The 14,475-nt window shown below is 55.2% G+C and overlaps 1 protein-coding gene across 2 annotated transcripts in view; it reads left to right on the top strand.

Moving 5' to 3' along the window:
• The window catches only part of AHCYL2 (adenosylhomocysteinase like 2), a 73,252-nt gene extending 60,605 nt beyond the window's left edge, over positions 1 to 12,647 (top strand). For both annotated transcript variants that reach the window (XM_014261635.2, XM_088055064.1), the window contains exons 7-17: positions 1,161 to 1,267; positions 2,345 to 2,461; positions 4,157 to 4,220; positions 5,185 to 5,273; positions 6,911 to 6,981; positions 7,074 to 7,168; positions 9,293 to 9,391; positions 9,957 to 10,025; positions 10,106 to 10,184; positions 10,789 to 10,909; positions 12,510 to 12,647. In XM_014261635.2, coding sequence (XP_014117110.2) covers positions 1,161 to 1,267; positions 2,345 to 2,461; positions 4,157 to 4,220; positions 5,185 to 5,273; positions 6,911 to 6,981; positions 7,074 to 7,168; positions 9,293 to 9,391; positions 9,957 to 10,025; positions 10,106 to 10,184; positions 10,789 to 10,909; positions 12,510 to 12,516 — 918 coding nt within the window. In that variant the 3' untranslated portion in view covers positions 12,517 to 12,647. The remainder of the gene's footprint in view (positions 1 to 1,160; positions 1,268 to 2,344; positions 2,462 to 4,156; positions 4,221 to 5,184; positions 5,274 to 6,910; positions 6,982 to 7,073; positions 7,169 to 9,292; positions 9,392 to 9,956; positions 10,026 to 10,105; positions 10,185 to 10,788; positions 10,910 to 12,509) is intronic.
• Positions 12,648 to 14,475: the final 1,828 nt, after the last annotated feature.

The following is a 14,475-nucleotide window of genomic DNA, read 5'->3' as shown; positions in this document are numbered from 1 at the left end:
GGAGGAGAAGGAGGAGGACAATGATGCAGTGAGAAGTCTTTGACATCAGTGCATGGAATATGCAACAGTGAGGATGAGGATGATGAGGATGATGATGATGATGATGATGATGATGATGATGCAGTCGGAATTCCTTGCATTGGAGTAGGGAATGTGCAAAGAAGAGGATGAAGATGATGATGATGATGAAGTAGTGAGAAGTCTTTGACATCGGTGTAGGGAATATACGAGGATGAGGAGGATGATGATGAGGATGACAATGATGATGATGGTGATGATGATGATGGTGGTAATGGTGATGATGATGAGGATGACAATGATGGTGATGATGGTTATGATGATGATGGTGATGGTGATGGTGATGATGACCATGATGGTGATGGCGATGATGGTGATGATGATGATGATAACGATGATAATGACAATGATGATAATGATGATGATGGTGATGATGATGAGGATGACAATGATGGTGATGATAGTTATGATGATGATGACGATGATGGTGATGGTGATGGTGATGATGACGATGATGGTGATGGTGATGATGGTGATGATGATGATAACGATGATAATGACAATGATGATAATGATGACGATGGTGATGATGATGAGGATGATGACAATGATGATAATGATGACAATGATGATGGTGATGATGATGAGGATGACAACGATGGTGATAATGACGATGATGATGATGATGGTGACTCTGAGGATGATGATAGCTGCTGTGCTTTCACCCTGGACAGCCCCTGGCTGCTTCCCCTGCCCTGGGTGACATCTGCTCCATGTTTTCTCTGGAATCCAGCAGGGTTCTCACACTTCCCACCTTTCCTGGGCCACCGGGGCCTCCTGGAGCCAGGACTTGGCAAAATCCACATTTGGGATTTTTGCTTTTCTCGTGCCTTTTCTTCTTCAGGGGATCCCTGTGAGCCCAGCACCTTCCCCGGGTGCCATTCCAGGTGTTCCCATACACGTGAAACTCACCAAACTCTTGGACATCTCTTTTCCCTGGAATTCTGAGGTTCCTGGGAGTTGTTTTCCTGTCTGCCCTTCCCAAGGCAGTTTTCCAGAGGGCTCCTCGCTTACCTCCAACGTTTTCATTCCAGCAGTGGCTCCGTGGCTGCCCCAGGTGACTGTGGCTGGTTTTATTCCAGATCCTGGATGACGGGGGAGATCTCACCCACTGGATCTACAAGAAATATCCCAACATGTTCAAGAAGATCAAGGGCATTGTGGAGGAGAGCGTGACCGGGGTCCACAGGTAATGGGACGGAGAAGTTTGGGATAAAACCCAACCCTCCAGCACCTGGGCTCTGCTTTTCCCTCAGCCCAGGCCTGGCTTTCCATGGAAACTGCTTCCCATCCCCAGCAGGACACCTGGAATTGCTCTGAATTCCCGAGGAGGAGCAGGAGCCCCTCCTGTGGGTGGGAGGGTGTCCAGGTGTGCTTCTCCACCTGTGGGGTGGGAGGAGATGGAAGATGGAGAGGCTGAGGAGGAAGCCGAGAGCACAGCCCTGACCTAAATCCATGGGAAGAACTTGGGAAGAGGAACGGAGTCGTTTTTTGGGGAAGGGAGAACCTCAGAGATGAGCGAGTGAAATCCCTCAGTCCCTGGCAGGAGCAGCTCTGGGATTTGGGAGGTGTCCAAGGAGCTTTTCCATGGAATGAATCCCGTTAATTCCATGGAATTCCAGGAGCTGAGGAGAGCAGCAGCTTTGTGCTGTGTTCTTGCTTTGGGAAGGGCTCAGAGCTGGGCCAGGAACAGGGAAATGAAATGTTGGAGCTGGGAAGTGGCTCTGGGTCTGCACCAGTGGGGGCAGGAGAAGGACTGATGATATTTTTAGGATCTGAAATCCCAGTGTGGGAAGATTTCCAGAGGCAGGTTCTCCTTCCCAAGGGCTGGAGCAGGGACAGGATTTTCAGACTCATTTTTAGTGATTTTGCAGCTCTGGGGAGTCCAGGCTGGGCCTGGAGCTGGGAGCAGGGGGATGCTGGAGAAGGGAATCCAGGGAGAGCTTCCAGAACATTCCAGGGCCTGAAGGGGCTCCAGGAGAGATGGAATTTTTGGGAAAGGCCTGGAGGGGCAGGAGCCAGGGAAAGCTTCCCACTGGGAAATGGGAGATGGGGGTGGGATTTTGGGAAGGAATGAGGGTGGGCAGGGTCTGGGCTGGAACTCCCAGAGCAGCTGTGGCTGCCCCTGCATCCCGGGAATGTCCGAGGCCAGGCTGGACACCGGGACAGAATCCAGTGTCCCCAGGATGTTTGAGGCCCTTTCCAGCCCGAATTCTGGGATTCTGGGGATGGATTCCCGGTGGATAATGCCGTGTGTCTGTGCCAGGCTGTACCAGCTCTCCAAGGCGGGGAAGCTCTGCGTGCCAGCCATGAACGTCAACGACTCCGTCACCAAGCAGAAGTTCGACAACCTGTACTGCTGCCGGGAATCCATCCTGGATGGGTGCGTGGGGCTCCCGCAGGGAACGGCGGAATTCCCAGCGGGAATGGCAGGAATTCACACGGGGCGGGGGGCGGGGGGAATTCCCAGTGGGAACGGGGAGGAATTCACACCGGGAATGGGGAGGAATTCACACTGGGAACAGAGGGAATTCCCACTGGTAACTGGAAGGAATTCCCACAGGGAACAAGGAGGAATTCCCACTGGGAACTGGAAGGAATTCCCACAGGAATTCCCACTGGGAATGGGGAGTAATTCCCTCAGGGAACAAGGAGGAATTCCCACTGGGAATGGGGAAGAATTCCCACTGAGAACAGGAAGGAATTCCCACTGGGAACGGGGGGAATTCCCACCTGGAATGGGGAGGAATTCCCACTGAGAACAGGGAGGAATTCACACTGGGAATGGGAAGGAATTCCCACAGGGAACTGGAATGAATTCCCACAGGGAACAGGGAGGAATTCCCACAGGAATTCCCACAGAGCTCTGCTCTGCTGCCTTTGGATCATCTCGGCTCAATCCGTGTGTCAGAGGAGAAGGAAATCCTTCCTTCCGTCAGAATTCCTGTCCTGTCCCTCCCCTTGGGATAAAATCCGCCCGTGTCCCGTGTGTGACTCAACATTCCTGCCCTTCCTCCTTCCCCTCTTTATCCCTTTCTTTTCATGGAATTGGGTGTCCGTGTCCTTCCAGCCCCAAATTCCGGCCCAGTGGGGCTGGGACAGGTTTTGTCCTTGTTGTGACATTGTTTGTGGCACAATCCAAGGAATTTGATCCAAGGAACAGGGAGCAGTGATGGGAATAACCATGGGAAATACGGGAATGGAATTCCCAGAGAAGCTCTGGCTGATCCATCCCTGGAAATATCCGAGGCCAGGCTGGATGGGGCTGCTTGGAGCAGCCTGGGATAATGGGAAGTGTCCATGGGATGGGATGGGATGGGATGGGATGGGATGGGATGGGATGGGATGGGATGGGATGGGATGGGATGGGATGGGATGGGATGGGATGGGATGGGATGGGATGGGATGGGATTTGAGGTCCTTTCCAACCCAAAAAAATCCTGGAATTCTGTGGAAACACCTCGAGGGGTGAATTGGGATTTGGCCCAGGAGCTGAAGACGGGGTCAGGGCTGATGAGAGCAGAGGTGCCTTAGAGCTGCTGTGGGTTTTTAGCTGAATTCCCATGGAAAAAATGAGGGAATTTCACCTTCCCTGCACCGCTAACCTATTTATTCCAGAGCTAAAAATAGCCTGGAATGTAGGACACGCTCAGGGAGGGAGCAGAAGGAAACCAGGGGAAGGTTTGGGAAAAGCTCTGGGATTCTGGCAAGGAGCTCCCCCTCCCCTGCAGCTCCTGGGGCTCTTCCTCGAGGGACAACAAAAATCCAGTCTAAAGTCCTTTTGGGGAGGATTTTCCAGATTTTGGGAGTTGCAAAACAAAGGGCAAACAAATAAAAATCAACAACAACAACAAAAAAAAAAGGGCTCCAAAGCCAAATTCCATCCTCTTTGTTGGAAGAAAGAAAGAAGGAAAAGGAAATTTTCCAAGTGGAAAAGGGAATTTTTAGGTGCTTTTTGGTTTTTCTCTTCCCCTGGAATTTCAGGGATGCAGGATCCAGCTGTGGATCCATCCTTGGAGCAGCTCTTGGGGCTGGGCTGGAATTCTGACCTTTAATTGTGGTTCTCCTTTTTCCTCAGCCTGAAGAGAACAACGGATATGATGTTTGGAGGGAAGCAGGTGGTGGTTTGTGGCTATGGGGAGGTAAGGGACTCCGTTTTCCCAATTTTTCCCCAATTTTCCCCCTTTTCCCACCGGGAATTCCGTGTGTAAAATCAGCACAGCTTTCTCCACCCTCAGGGTCTTCGCTCTGCACCTTCAGCACCCTCCAAACCTCAGGAGTTGGCCAAAAACCTGAAAGTTTTCTTCATTTCTTTGTTATTCAAGAGATGCCAAAACTGAATCTTCAAAAAAAAATATATTAAATATTCAGAATATCTTTAATATCTGGATATCAGCATACCTGGATATTGATACAAAACATATTTGTATAATTTTAATATTCTATTTAATCTGATTTTACTAAAATCAGAGGTTCTGCAGATGTTCTGGGCATTCCAGTGCGCTCAAGACAAAATTAATCTTGATTTATCCCTTCACCCACCCTCTCTCCATGTGGGAATATTCCCCTTTTCCCAGTTTTTCTCAGAACCAGTTCACAGCAGTTGCTGTGGGTGCTCTACTGCGATTTTTTTAAATTTTAATTTAAACTTTTATTAATTTTAAGCTGCAATGGGTCTGTTTTTCCTGCTGTAATCACATTTTTGGGAATTTTTAGTCGTTTATCTTGGATTCCCTGCACTGCCTGTGCTGGGCAGCTCATTAACCCTCCAAGGTTAATTACCCCTAAAGCTTCCTGAGTGGGGCAAAGGCTCCAGGAGGCTCTGGAGCTTCCCCTGGGATCTTTGGAATCTCCTGTTGTGGTGCATTCCGGACCTTGGGATGTTTTGAGGGGAAAAAAAAATCCCTGGCACCAAAACCTGGGAGGTTTTAGTGCCTCTCTTCCCTAAGCCAGGCCTAAACCTCAGATTGCTCCAAACCCAGGGGTTTCACGCACAGAAATGGGGTTCAATCCCTCCAGAGGGCTGGGAAGGGGCTGGGAAGAGTCTCCTGGGGTTGTGCATCCCTTGGGAATTGCGAGCTCAGCCGCTCTCCGTCCCTGCTGCAGGTGGGGAAGGGCTGCTGTGCTGCCCTCAAGGCCATGGGCTCCATCGTCTACGTCACCGAGATCGACCCCATCTGCGCCCTCCAGGCCTGGTAAGGGCTCATCCCCCCTGGAATTCTCCGTTTCCCGGGAAAACCGCAGCTGGAGCCCGCTCGGTTCCCAAAGGGATGCCGAGGAAAAGGGCAGGGGATCCCTGTGGCCACAGCTCTGAACTGGGGCTGGGAAAGGGGTCTTGTCCTAAAACATCTCCTGGATTATCCCATCCCATCTCAGATATCCATCCTCCCATCTCATCCCATCCCATCTCAGGAAAGGGGCCCTGCCCTAAAACATCTCCCAGATTATCCCATCCTATCCCATCCCACCCATCCCATCTCAGATATCCATTCTCTCATCCCATCCCATGGATCCCATCCCATCCCATGGATCCCATCCCATCCCATCCCATGGATCCCATCCCATCCCATCCCATCCCATCCCATCCCATGGATCCCATCCCATCCCATGGATCCCATCCCATCCCATCCCATCCCATCCCATCCCATCCCATGGATCCCATCCCATGGATCCCATCCCATCCCATGGATCCCATCCCATCCCATCCCATCCCATGGATCCCATCCCATCCCATCCCATCCCATCCCATCCCATGGATCCCATCCCATCCCATCCCATCCCATCCCATCCCATCCCATCCCATCCCATCCCATCCCATGGATCCCATCCCATCCCATCCCATCCCATCCCATCCCATCCCATGGATCCCATCCCATCCCATCCCATCCCATCCCAGTGAAGGGCTCTGCCCTACAACATCTCCCAGTTTATCCCAGGAGTTCAGGGATGTGCGTTGCAGGGATTTCGGGATGGAGCTGCTCCCAGGGCTGTGCCCACACCTCGCCCCAGGGGCGTTTGGGCTCCTGTGCCCCCCTCACCCCTCCCAGAGCCCTCCCTGGCACCAGGACACCCCAAAAAACGCTGACCCCCCCCCGAGATCCGACCTCGATCCCTCCGCACGCATCCTGAGGATCCCAAAAACACCCAGAGCCCCCCACACTCTCACTCCTCACTGGGTTGGTGTGGTGAGAGGATTAACAAGCTCTAATTAGCAGAGCTGATGAACTTTTTTGGGCATTTCCAGCAATCCCTTTTCCCTGCACAAGGCAGCAGCAGCACGGGGCCCCTCTCAGGAGGAGCTGGCAGTGAGAGGAGAAAAAAACTCAGGAAATGGGGACAAGCAGCAGAAAAAGAAAAAAAATTACCTTTTTTTTTTAGTAACTGTGATTTTGCCGCTTGTGAGAGGCACAGGAAGGAGCTCTGGGAAGGATTGTCAACAAATCCCAAAAAAAACCCCTCATTATCCCTGAGCTGGCCTTGCTGGGAAGGGCTCAGCACCTCTGAAGGTTCTGCAGGTGCCTCAGAAAGGATTTGGGGGTTGTTGAGAGGCACCTGCAGCTTTGGGGAGTTTTTTAGGATGCTCTGGATCCATCCCAAGCTGGATTCTGAGCGGATCCAGAGCTCCTGGATGTTCCTTGCAGGAGGAACAGCTCCAAATAAACCCGTCAGGGTCGAGAATTGAGGTTTGACAGGACACCGGGAACCCCCAGAATCCCTCCTCACTTCTCCTCCCAAATGTCCCAAATCCTCCAGAAACTCCCAACAGCTCCGTGGCCCTTCAGGAAGTCAAAATTGGGATCTGGGCTCACTTTTTCCCCATTTTTCCTCTCAGCATGGACGGATTCCGGCTGGTGAAGCTCAACGAGGTCATCAGACAGGTCGACATCGTCATCACCTGCACAGGTGCGGGGACAGGAGGCCGGGAAATCAGGGTTCACACCCCAAAACGGGCCCCAAAGGGGCAGGGCGGGGCATTTATCCGGGATTTTGGGCAGGGAACAAGAACGTGGTGACCAGGGAACACCTGGACAGGATGAAGAACAGCTGCATCGTCTGCAACATGGGGCACTCCAACACCGAGATCGACGTGGTGAGCGCGGCTGACAGCAGGGCCTGGGGGCACGGGGTTGGGGTGACGGGTTTGGGGTGACTGTTTTAGGGTGATGGGGTTTGGGGTGACACAGTTTGGGGTGACAGGGTTTGGGGCAATGGTGTTTCAGACTGACATTTTTGGGGGAATGGTGTTTTGGGTGATGGTGTTTTGGACTGACAGCGTTTTGGGGTGATGGTGTTTGGGGCAATGGTGTTTCAGACTGACAGCATTTTGGGGTGACTGTTTTGGGGTGAAAGTGTTTGAGGTGACAGTGTTTTGGGGTGACAATGTTTTGGGTGAAAATGTTTGGGGTGACAGTGTTTGAGGTGACAGTGTTTTGGGCTGATGGTGTTTGGGACTGACAGCGTTTTGGGGTGATAGCATTTTGGGGGTGATGGCGTTTTAGGGTGATGATGTTTGGGACTGACAGCATTTTGGGGCAATGGTGTTTCAGACTGACATTTTTGGGGCCATGGTGTTTGGGGTGACGGTGTTTGGGACTGACAGCATTCTGGGGTGACAGCGTTTTGGGGGTGACGGTGTTTTAGAGTGATGGTGTTTGAGACTGACAGCATTTTGGGGTGACTGTTTTGGGGTGAAAGCGTTTGAGGTGACAGTGTTTTGGGGTGACAATGTTTGGGGTGACAGTGTTTTGGGGTGATGGTGTTTAGGGGTGATGGTGTTTTGGGGTGATGATGTTTGGGACTGACAGCATTTTGCGGTGACAGTGTTTCGGACTGACATTTTTGGGATGATGGTGTTTGGGGTGATGGTGTTTGGGACTGACAGCATTCTGGGGTGACAGCGTTTTGGGGTGACAGCATTTTGGGGGTGACAGCATTTTGGGGGTGACGGCGTTTTGGGGGTGACGGCATTTTAGGGTGATGGTGTTTGGGACTGACAGCATTTTGGGGTGACAGTGTTTGAGGTGACGGTGTTTTGGGTGACAATGTTTGGGGTGACAGTGTTTGGGGTGACAGTGTTTGGGACTGACAGCATTCTGGGGCAATAGTGTTTTGGGCGATTGTGTTTGGGACTGACATTTTTGGGGTGATGGTGTTTGGGACTGACAGCGTTTTGGGACAATGGTGTTTTGGGGTGACGATGTTTTGGGGTGACAATGTTTGGGGTGAAGGTGTTTTGGGGTGACAGTGTTTGGGGGTGAAGGTGTTTTGGGGTGACAGCGTTTGGGGTGACAATGTTTGGGGTGAAGGTGTTGTGGGGTGACAGTGTTTGGGGTGACAATGTTTGGGGTGAAGGTGTTTTGGGGTGACAGCGTTTGGGGTGATGATGTTTGGGGTGAAGGTGTTTTGGGGTGACAATGTTTGGGGTGAAGGTGTTTTGGGGTGACAGCGTTTGGGGTGATGATGTTTGGGGTGAAGGTGTTTTGGGGTGACAATGGGGTGAAGGTGTTTTGGGGTGACAATGTTTGGGGTGAAGGTGTTTTGGGGTGACAGCGTTTGGGGTGATGATGTTTGGGGTGAAGGTGTTTTGGGGTGACAGCATTTGGGGTGACAATGTTTGGGGTGAAGGTGTTTTGGGGAGACAATGTTTGGGGTGAAGGTGTTTTGGGGTGACAGCGTTTGGGGTGATGATGTTTTGGGGACCCAGCAGCAGCTCTGTCTGTCCTGAGGAAGCCCCTGCAGGAGGTAAAATCCACTCCCCGTGTCTCTGCCGTGTCCCAGTCCCTCCTGGATCCCAAAGGATGAGGGAAGGGACACCCGGCACCCCGAGCCCCGCCCTTCCCTCGGGATTTGGGAATCCTCCAGCCCGGGTCGGCACCGTCAGGAATCCCAAAATCTGCTCACCTGTGCTTGGGGATGAGCAAAAAAACCAGGGGAGCCTCACCTGGAGAATTCCAGAGAATTCCCGTGGGTTTGGAGGCGTTTTCTGGGCTGGAAGGAGCGGCTGCAGGCACCAGGCTCCAGCTGGTGACCGTGAATCCTCCTCAGCAGAGCTTGGGCAGGCAGTGGTGGTGTTTGATGTGTTGAGATTATAAAACCAGGTCACGAATCACGGAGGCGTCAGCGGTGTGGGATTGGGGTGGGATCCGGGGGATCGCTGCCTCTTCCCATCCCTTTCCTGAGGTGAAAATCCCTTTCCGGCCGCGACGTTTTCCAGGCCAGCCTGCGCACGCCCGAGCTCACCTGGGAGCGGGTGAGGTCCCAGGTGGATCATGTCATCTGGCCCGACGGGAAGAGGATCGTGCTGCTGGCAGAGGTGAGAGGAGCAGCAGGAATTGCAGCTGAGGGATCCCTCTGGCTCATGGAATTTGGCTCATGGAATCGTTGAGGCTGGAAAACGCCTCTGAGACCACGGAGTCGTTCCCAGCCCTGCCAAAGCCACCACGTCCCCCCCAAGTGGCACATCCACAGGGCTTGGAAATCCCTGCAGGGATGGGCACTCCAAACCTCCCTGGGCACTTCCAGGGCCGCCCTTCCCATGGGGAAATTCCTGCTGCTGCCCACCCTGAGCCTCCCCTGGCCCATCCTGAGGCCGTTCCCTCTCCTCCTGTCCCTGTTCCCTGGGATAAGATCCCAAATCCCCCCCGGCTGTCCCCTCCTGGCAGGGAGTTGTGCAGAGCCAGAAATTCCCTCTGAGCTCCTGGGATGAAGAAAAGCTCCCCTGTTTTAATTTCCCCCACTCCAGGGTATCTCCCACAGGCAGATTTCCACTCCCTAAGGGCAGCCACCCCCCGATGACAGCTGGGACACGGTTCCTGTCCCTCCTGTGGGGTCACAAACTGCCTTTGGTGCCCTGTTAACCACCAGATTCTGCTTCCCAGGGCCGCCTGCTGAACCTGAGCTGCTCCACCGTCCCCACCTTCGTCCTGTCCATCACGGCCACCACGCAGGTGAGGGGGGCTCGTGCTGGCCCGGGAGCAGGCCCTGCCCTGAGGGACAGCAGCCACTGACCCGAGTGTCCTCTCCACAGGCCCTGGCTCTGATAGAGCTCTACAACGCTCCCGAGGGCCGCTACAAGCAGGACGTGTACTTGCTGCCCAAAAAAATGGGTAACGACCTTCCTGCTGCCTTCCCCTCCCGGCTGCTGGGCTGGGCTGGGAGGTGGCCCCGGGCTGGGTGGTGTCACTGTCACAGCTGGGGGGTGGCCCTGGGCTGGGTGGTGTCACTGTCACAGCTGGGAGGTGGCCCTAGGATGGGTCATGTCGCTGTCCCAGTTCAGAGGTGACCCTGAGCCGAGCTGTGTCACTGTCACAGTTCAGAGATGGCCCTGGGCCAGCTCAGGGGCTTCCAGCAGCTCCTTTCCTCTGGCTCTGGGCTCTGCCCCACCTGTGGAGAGCAGGGGGAGCCTCCCAGGGCAGGGGGTGTCCCGGGGGGCCTCCCCCAGCAGAGCCCCTTCCCGAGGACACAGCCCCCCCGAGCACACCTGGCCTCCAAAATGGGCTTTTTGGTGGGAATTTTGAGGCAGGGGTGGCTTGTCCTGATCTTGGGGTGAGGTGACCCCTGCCAGAGATGTCAGCTGGGTTCTGCCTCAGCCCGGGGCACTCGCTGTGGCCCCCTGGCCTGTTGTGACCTCCTGGTGGCCCCCTGGCCTGTTGTGACCTCCCTGTGGTCCCCCTGGCCTGTTGTGACGAGGCCTGGGCTCCTTTCCCCCAGACGAGTACGTGGCCAGCCTGCACCTGCCCACCTTCGACGCGCACCTGACGGAGCTGACGGACGAGCAGGCCAAGTACCTGGGGCTCAACAAGAACGGACCCTTCAAACCCAACTACTACAGGTGCCCTCCCAGCCCTCTCCTGGTGCCCTCTCAACCTTCTCCTGGTGCCCTCCCAGCCCTGTCCTGCTGCCCTCGCAGGCCTCTGCTCCTCCTGCTGCCCTCGCAGGCTTCTCCTGCTGCCCTCCCAGCCTTCTCCTCCCAGGTGCCCTCCCAGCCCTCTGCTCCTCCCAGTGCCCTCCCAACCTCCTCTCCCAGCTCTGCCATCCTGGTGCCCTCCCCACTCTCTCCCAGTGCCCTCCCCACCCTCTCCCGGTGCCTCCCAACCTTCTCCTCCTCCTGCTGCCCTCCCAGCCCTCTGCTCCTCCTGCTGCCCTCCCAAGCCCTCTCCCAGTGCCCTCCCAACCTTCTCCTCCCAGGTGCCCTCCCCATCCTTCCCCGGTGCCTCCCCGCCCTCTCCCCCCAGCCCCGGTGTTGGGGCCGCCCGTGGGGTCAGAGGGGCCGGGGTCCAACCCTGCCCATCCCCGAGAGGATTCCGAGGGCTCTCTCTGCTCGGTGCCGTGCAGACACGGAAGGGCTGGCGCTGCCGGAGCCGTGACGGGAGCGCTTGGCAGGACAGGAGCCCTTTGTGCGAGGCAGCAGCTGTCACCCAGACGTGGCAGATGCCAGCGCCGTGCCACCGGCTCGGTGGCAGCTTTATTTTTAAAGTTTGACGGAGGATGAGGTGGCACAGAGCGGGCTCGGCCCCAGGGCTACTCCCACGGGCTCAGCTCCGCGGCTCCTCTCCCAGCACGGCCTGGGCAGATCCCCAAAATAGTAATTTTCAATGGGAGCCTCTGGATCGCTTCCCTTTCCACAGTTTTTAGCCAGCACTGCTGTGAATTTCCAGCATGAAAATGAAGTGGCTTTGCGCAAACGTGGATCTGCTTGGGAGGGTTTTTTCTGCAGGAAAAGGGATTTTCTTGGCAGGCAGAGAGCACCAGAACACTCCCAGTTTGGGGATTACCGGGTTTTCCCAGATCCTCAGCTTTTTTCCTTGCAAAGTCCTGGTGCTTTCCTGTGGCCATGGAGGAATTCCCTCTGGTTCAGTTCTCTGTGTCTGATTTTGGTCTTGGCATGGCCCAGCCTTGTGAGGAGCGAGGTTTGTCCCTGGTTTTGGTGTGTCCTGGCTTGTGAGGAGTGAGGTTTGTCCCAGGTTTTGGTGTGTCCTGGCTTGTGAGGAGTGAGGTTTGTCCCAGGTTTTGGTGTGTCCTGGTTGTGAGGAGCGAGGTTTGTCCCAGGTTTTGGTGTGTCCTGGTTGTGAGGAGCGAGGTTTGTCCCAGGTTTTGGTGTGTCCTGGCTTGTGAGGAGCGAGGTTTGTCCCTGGTTTTGGGGTCTGTCCTGGCGTGTGAGGAGTGAGGTTTATCCCTGGTTTTGGGGTCTGTCCTGGTTTCTGAGGAGTGAGGTTTGTCCCATGCACGGAGAGGTCGGGATCCGTTGAGGATCTCCAGGAATTCCCTGCACTGAGGGGGAGCCGCGACCCCTCCAACTTCCCGTGAGAACCGAGTCCCTTCCTCAACCATTTCTGTCCTCGGCGTCTCCCCCTCCCAAAACCCACCATGGCGATGCCGGGGCAGCTCCTCATCCCTTCCCCACTGACCAAAGCCCCGATTTCCCTTCCCAGATACTGAGTTCCTGCCGCCGCCGCATCCCGGAGAATCGCGAGGAGCAGCAACAAGCACCCGAGTCTTTCTCAACTACTGTACAGGATGAAACCTTCAAAGCAAGCTTCCCACGCTAGAGCCGGGCTTGCTGCCATAGTCGACAGTGTGTTTTAGGTTATTTATTTATTAAATTAGAATACTGTTCATGTGGCCTCTGCCACCGGTGTTCGTCCTGCCACGGGACTGGGAGACGCTGGATTTTCTTTCCGTTCTTTTCATTTTTCTCTTTGGGTTCGTTCTTTTTCGGGGCTGGGAGGACGGGCAAGGCGAGGAGGAAGCTGCTGGAATCGAGCCGTGGAATAGTCCCTTATCCCTGCTCACCCCCGCGCACGGCGGGACCCGGCCCGGGAGTTGCTTTTGGTTTCCTCCACACCCCAGCTCTTCTCCGGCGGCACCGGATGATCCTGGCAGCCGGGGAAGCCAAAATCCCCGTCTGCTCCAGGCGCTGCCGCCCAGCCGGGAGCCGCCTCGGGAATCTGTCTGGAGAAGCCTCTCCGTGTGCCCTGGAAGTGCCCAGGGCCGTGCCCAGCCGGGGAACCTCGCCTTAGCACCGCCCGGAGCTGCGCCCGAGGGTCAGCGCCGGCCGCGGAGAGCCCCGAGGAGCCGGCGCCGCTCCCCCAGCCACGGCCCCGCGGCGTTTTCCTGCTGCTGTCGTCGAGTGCCAACCTCTCTGGATGAACCAAAGTCGTGTTCCCGGCGGGGCCACAGCAGCCCCGGCTGCTGGAAGGGCCTCGCCCACCGATGCTGCTCACGCGCCCGGCGGCTCTTCCCACGCCAAGCAGAGCTCGCCGGCCGCCCGGCTGGGAGGACCCAGGTCCTTCTCCAGCCAAATTTCAGTCCTCATTGGAAATGTTCGGAGTTTTATTTTCTGGTCGTGTTTGTATGAATCTGGAAATGCCCTTTGGAATGTATGAGACGTCCGCCGGAGCGACCCCCACGGATTCTGTGCGAGGGGAGAGTTCAGCGTCACTAAAACCCTTCGGTCACCTCAAATCTCGATGTGTCAGAGCCGATGGAGAATAAATTTGCCAGAGTTCCCTGTTTGATGCCAGGATGTCCCACCTGAGCACAGGACAGCATGACCCGTACCAAGGTGACTTTCCAAGTGTCTGACCGGAGTCACCTCTGTCCCTCACATGGGGAACAACGTGATCCTTCTAAAATGAAACTGCCCAGCCCCGTGAGCACAGAAGCCTTTGTCCTCCCTCTTTGGTTCCCAAAGTCTCTCATCGACTGCAGATCCGTGTTTTGTCCTCCTGGGCTTCTTTGCCATCATGGAGAACTTTTTTGTGGCAGCTTGTTCACGCACAAGGAAGAGAAAACGGAGGAATTACGGCCTCAAGTGCTTCCCATGGCTCTCGGGAGATTTGGAGTCAGGTTGGCCACAAGTCGCTCATCTCCAGAGCAAAAGTTCCCATGTGTCATCTTATTCCAAGATTCTTCTCGAAATCTCTCAAAATCAGGAAGGAAAACCTTGAGAAGACCTTGAAGAAACCTTGAAAAAACCTTGAAGAGACCTTGGGAAGGCGTCAGGGCTTTGAGAAGGCCTTGAGGAGACCTTCAGGCTTTGAGAAGCTTCCGCGTAGACTGATCGCTAACCACAGACTTGAAATTCTCTCTGCTCGTTCATTTTACCCAGATCCTGAGAAATTTTTTTTCTGGGAAGAATCCCCTGAGCTGTTTGAAATGCCACAGCCAGGTCTTTCTCCCCGAGCTGGATCCTGGTCTGTGCCAGCCCCGCTGTTCTCTGGGAGCGTGGGAGCTGCTCCTGGCCCAGGTGAGATGCGGCCCTGGGGTCACCGGGGCAGAGCAGCTTTGGGAAGAACAGGAATCCCAACCCAACCACAGCCACTTTCCCCTGGAAAAGGCCCTTTCGTCCCAACCCCTCTCATCCCCAGAGCTCTGCACAGCCCCGGATCCCTTCAT

The sequence above is a fragment of the Pseudopodoces humilis genome, chromosome 5, assembly GCF_049639895.1.
Source record: "Pseudopodoces humilis isolate 2021_Gansu_Grassland_sample_001 chromosome 5, ASM4963989v1, whole genome shotgun sequence".
Lineage (NCBI taxonomy): Eukaryota > Metazoa > Chordata > Aves > Passeriformes > Paridae > Pseudopodoces > Pseudopodoces humilis.
This window is presented reverse-complemented; position numbering and strand designations above follow the sequence as displayed.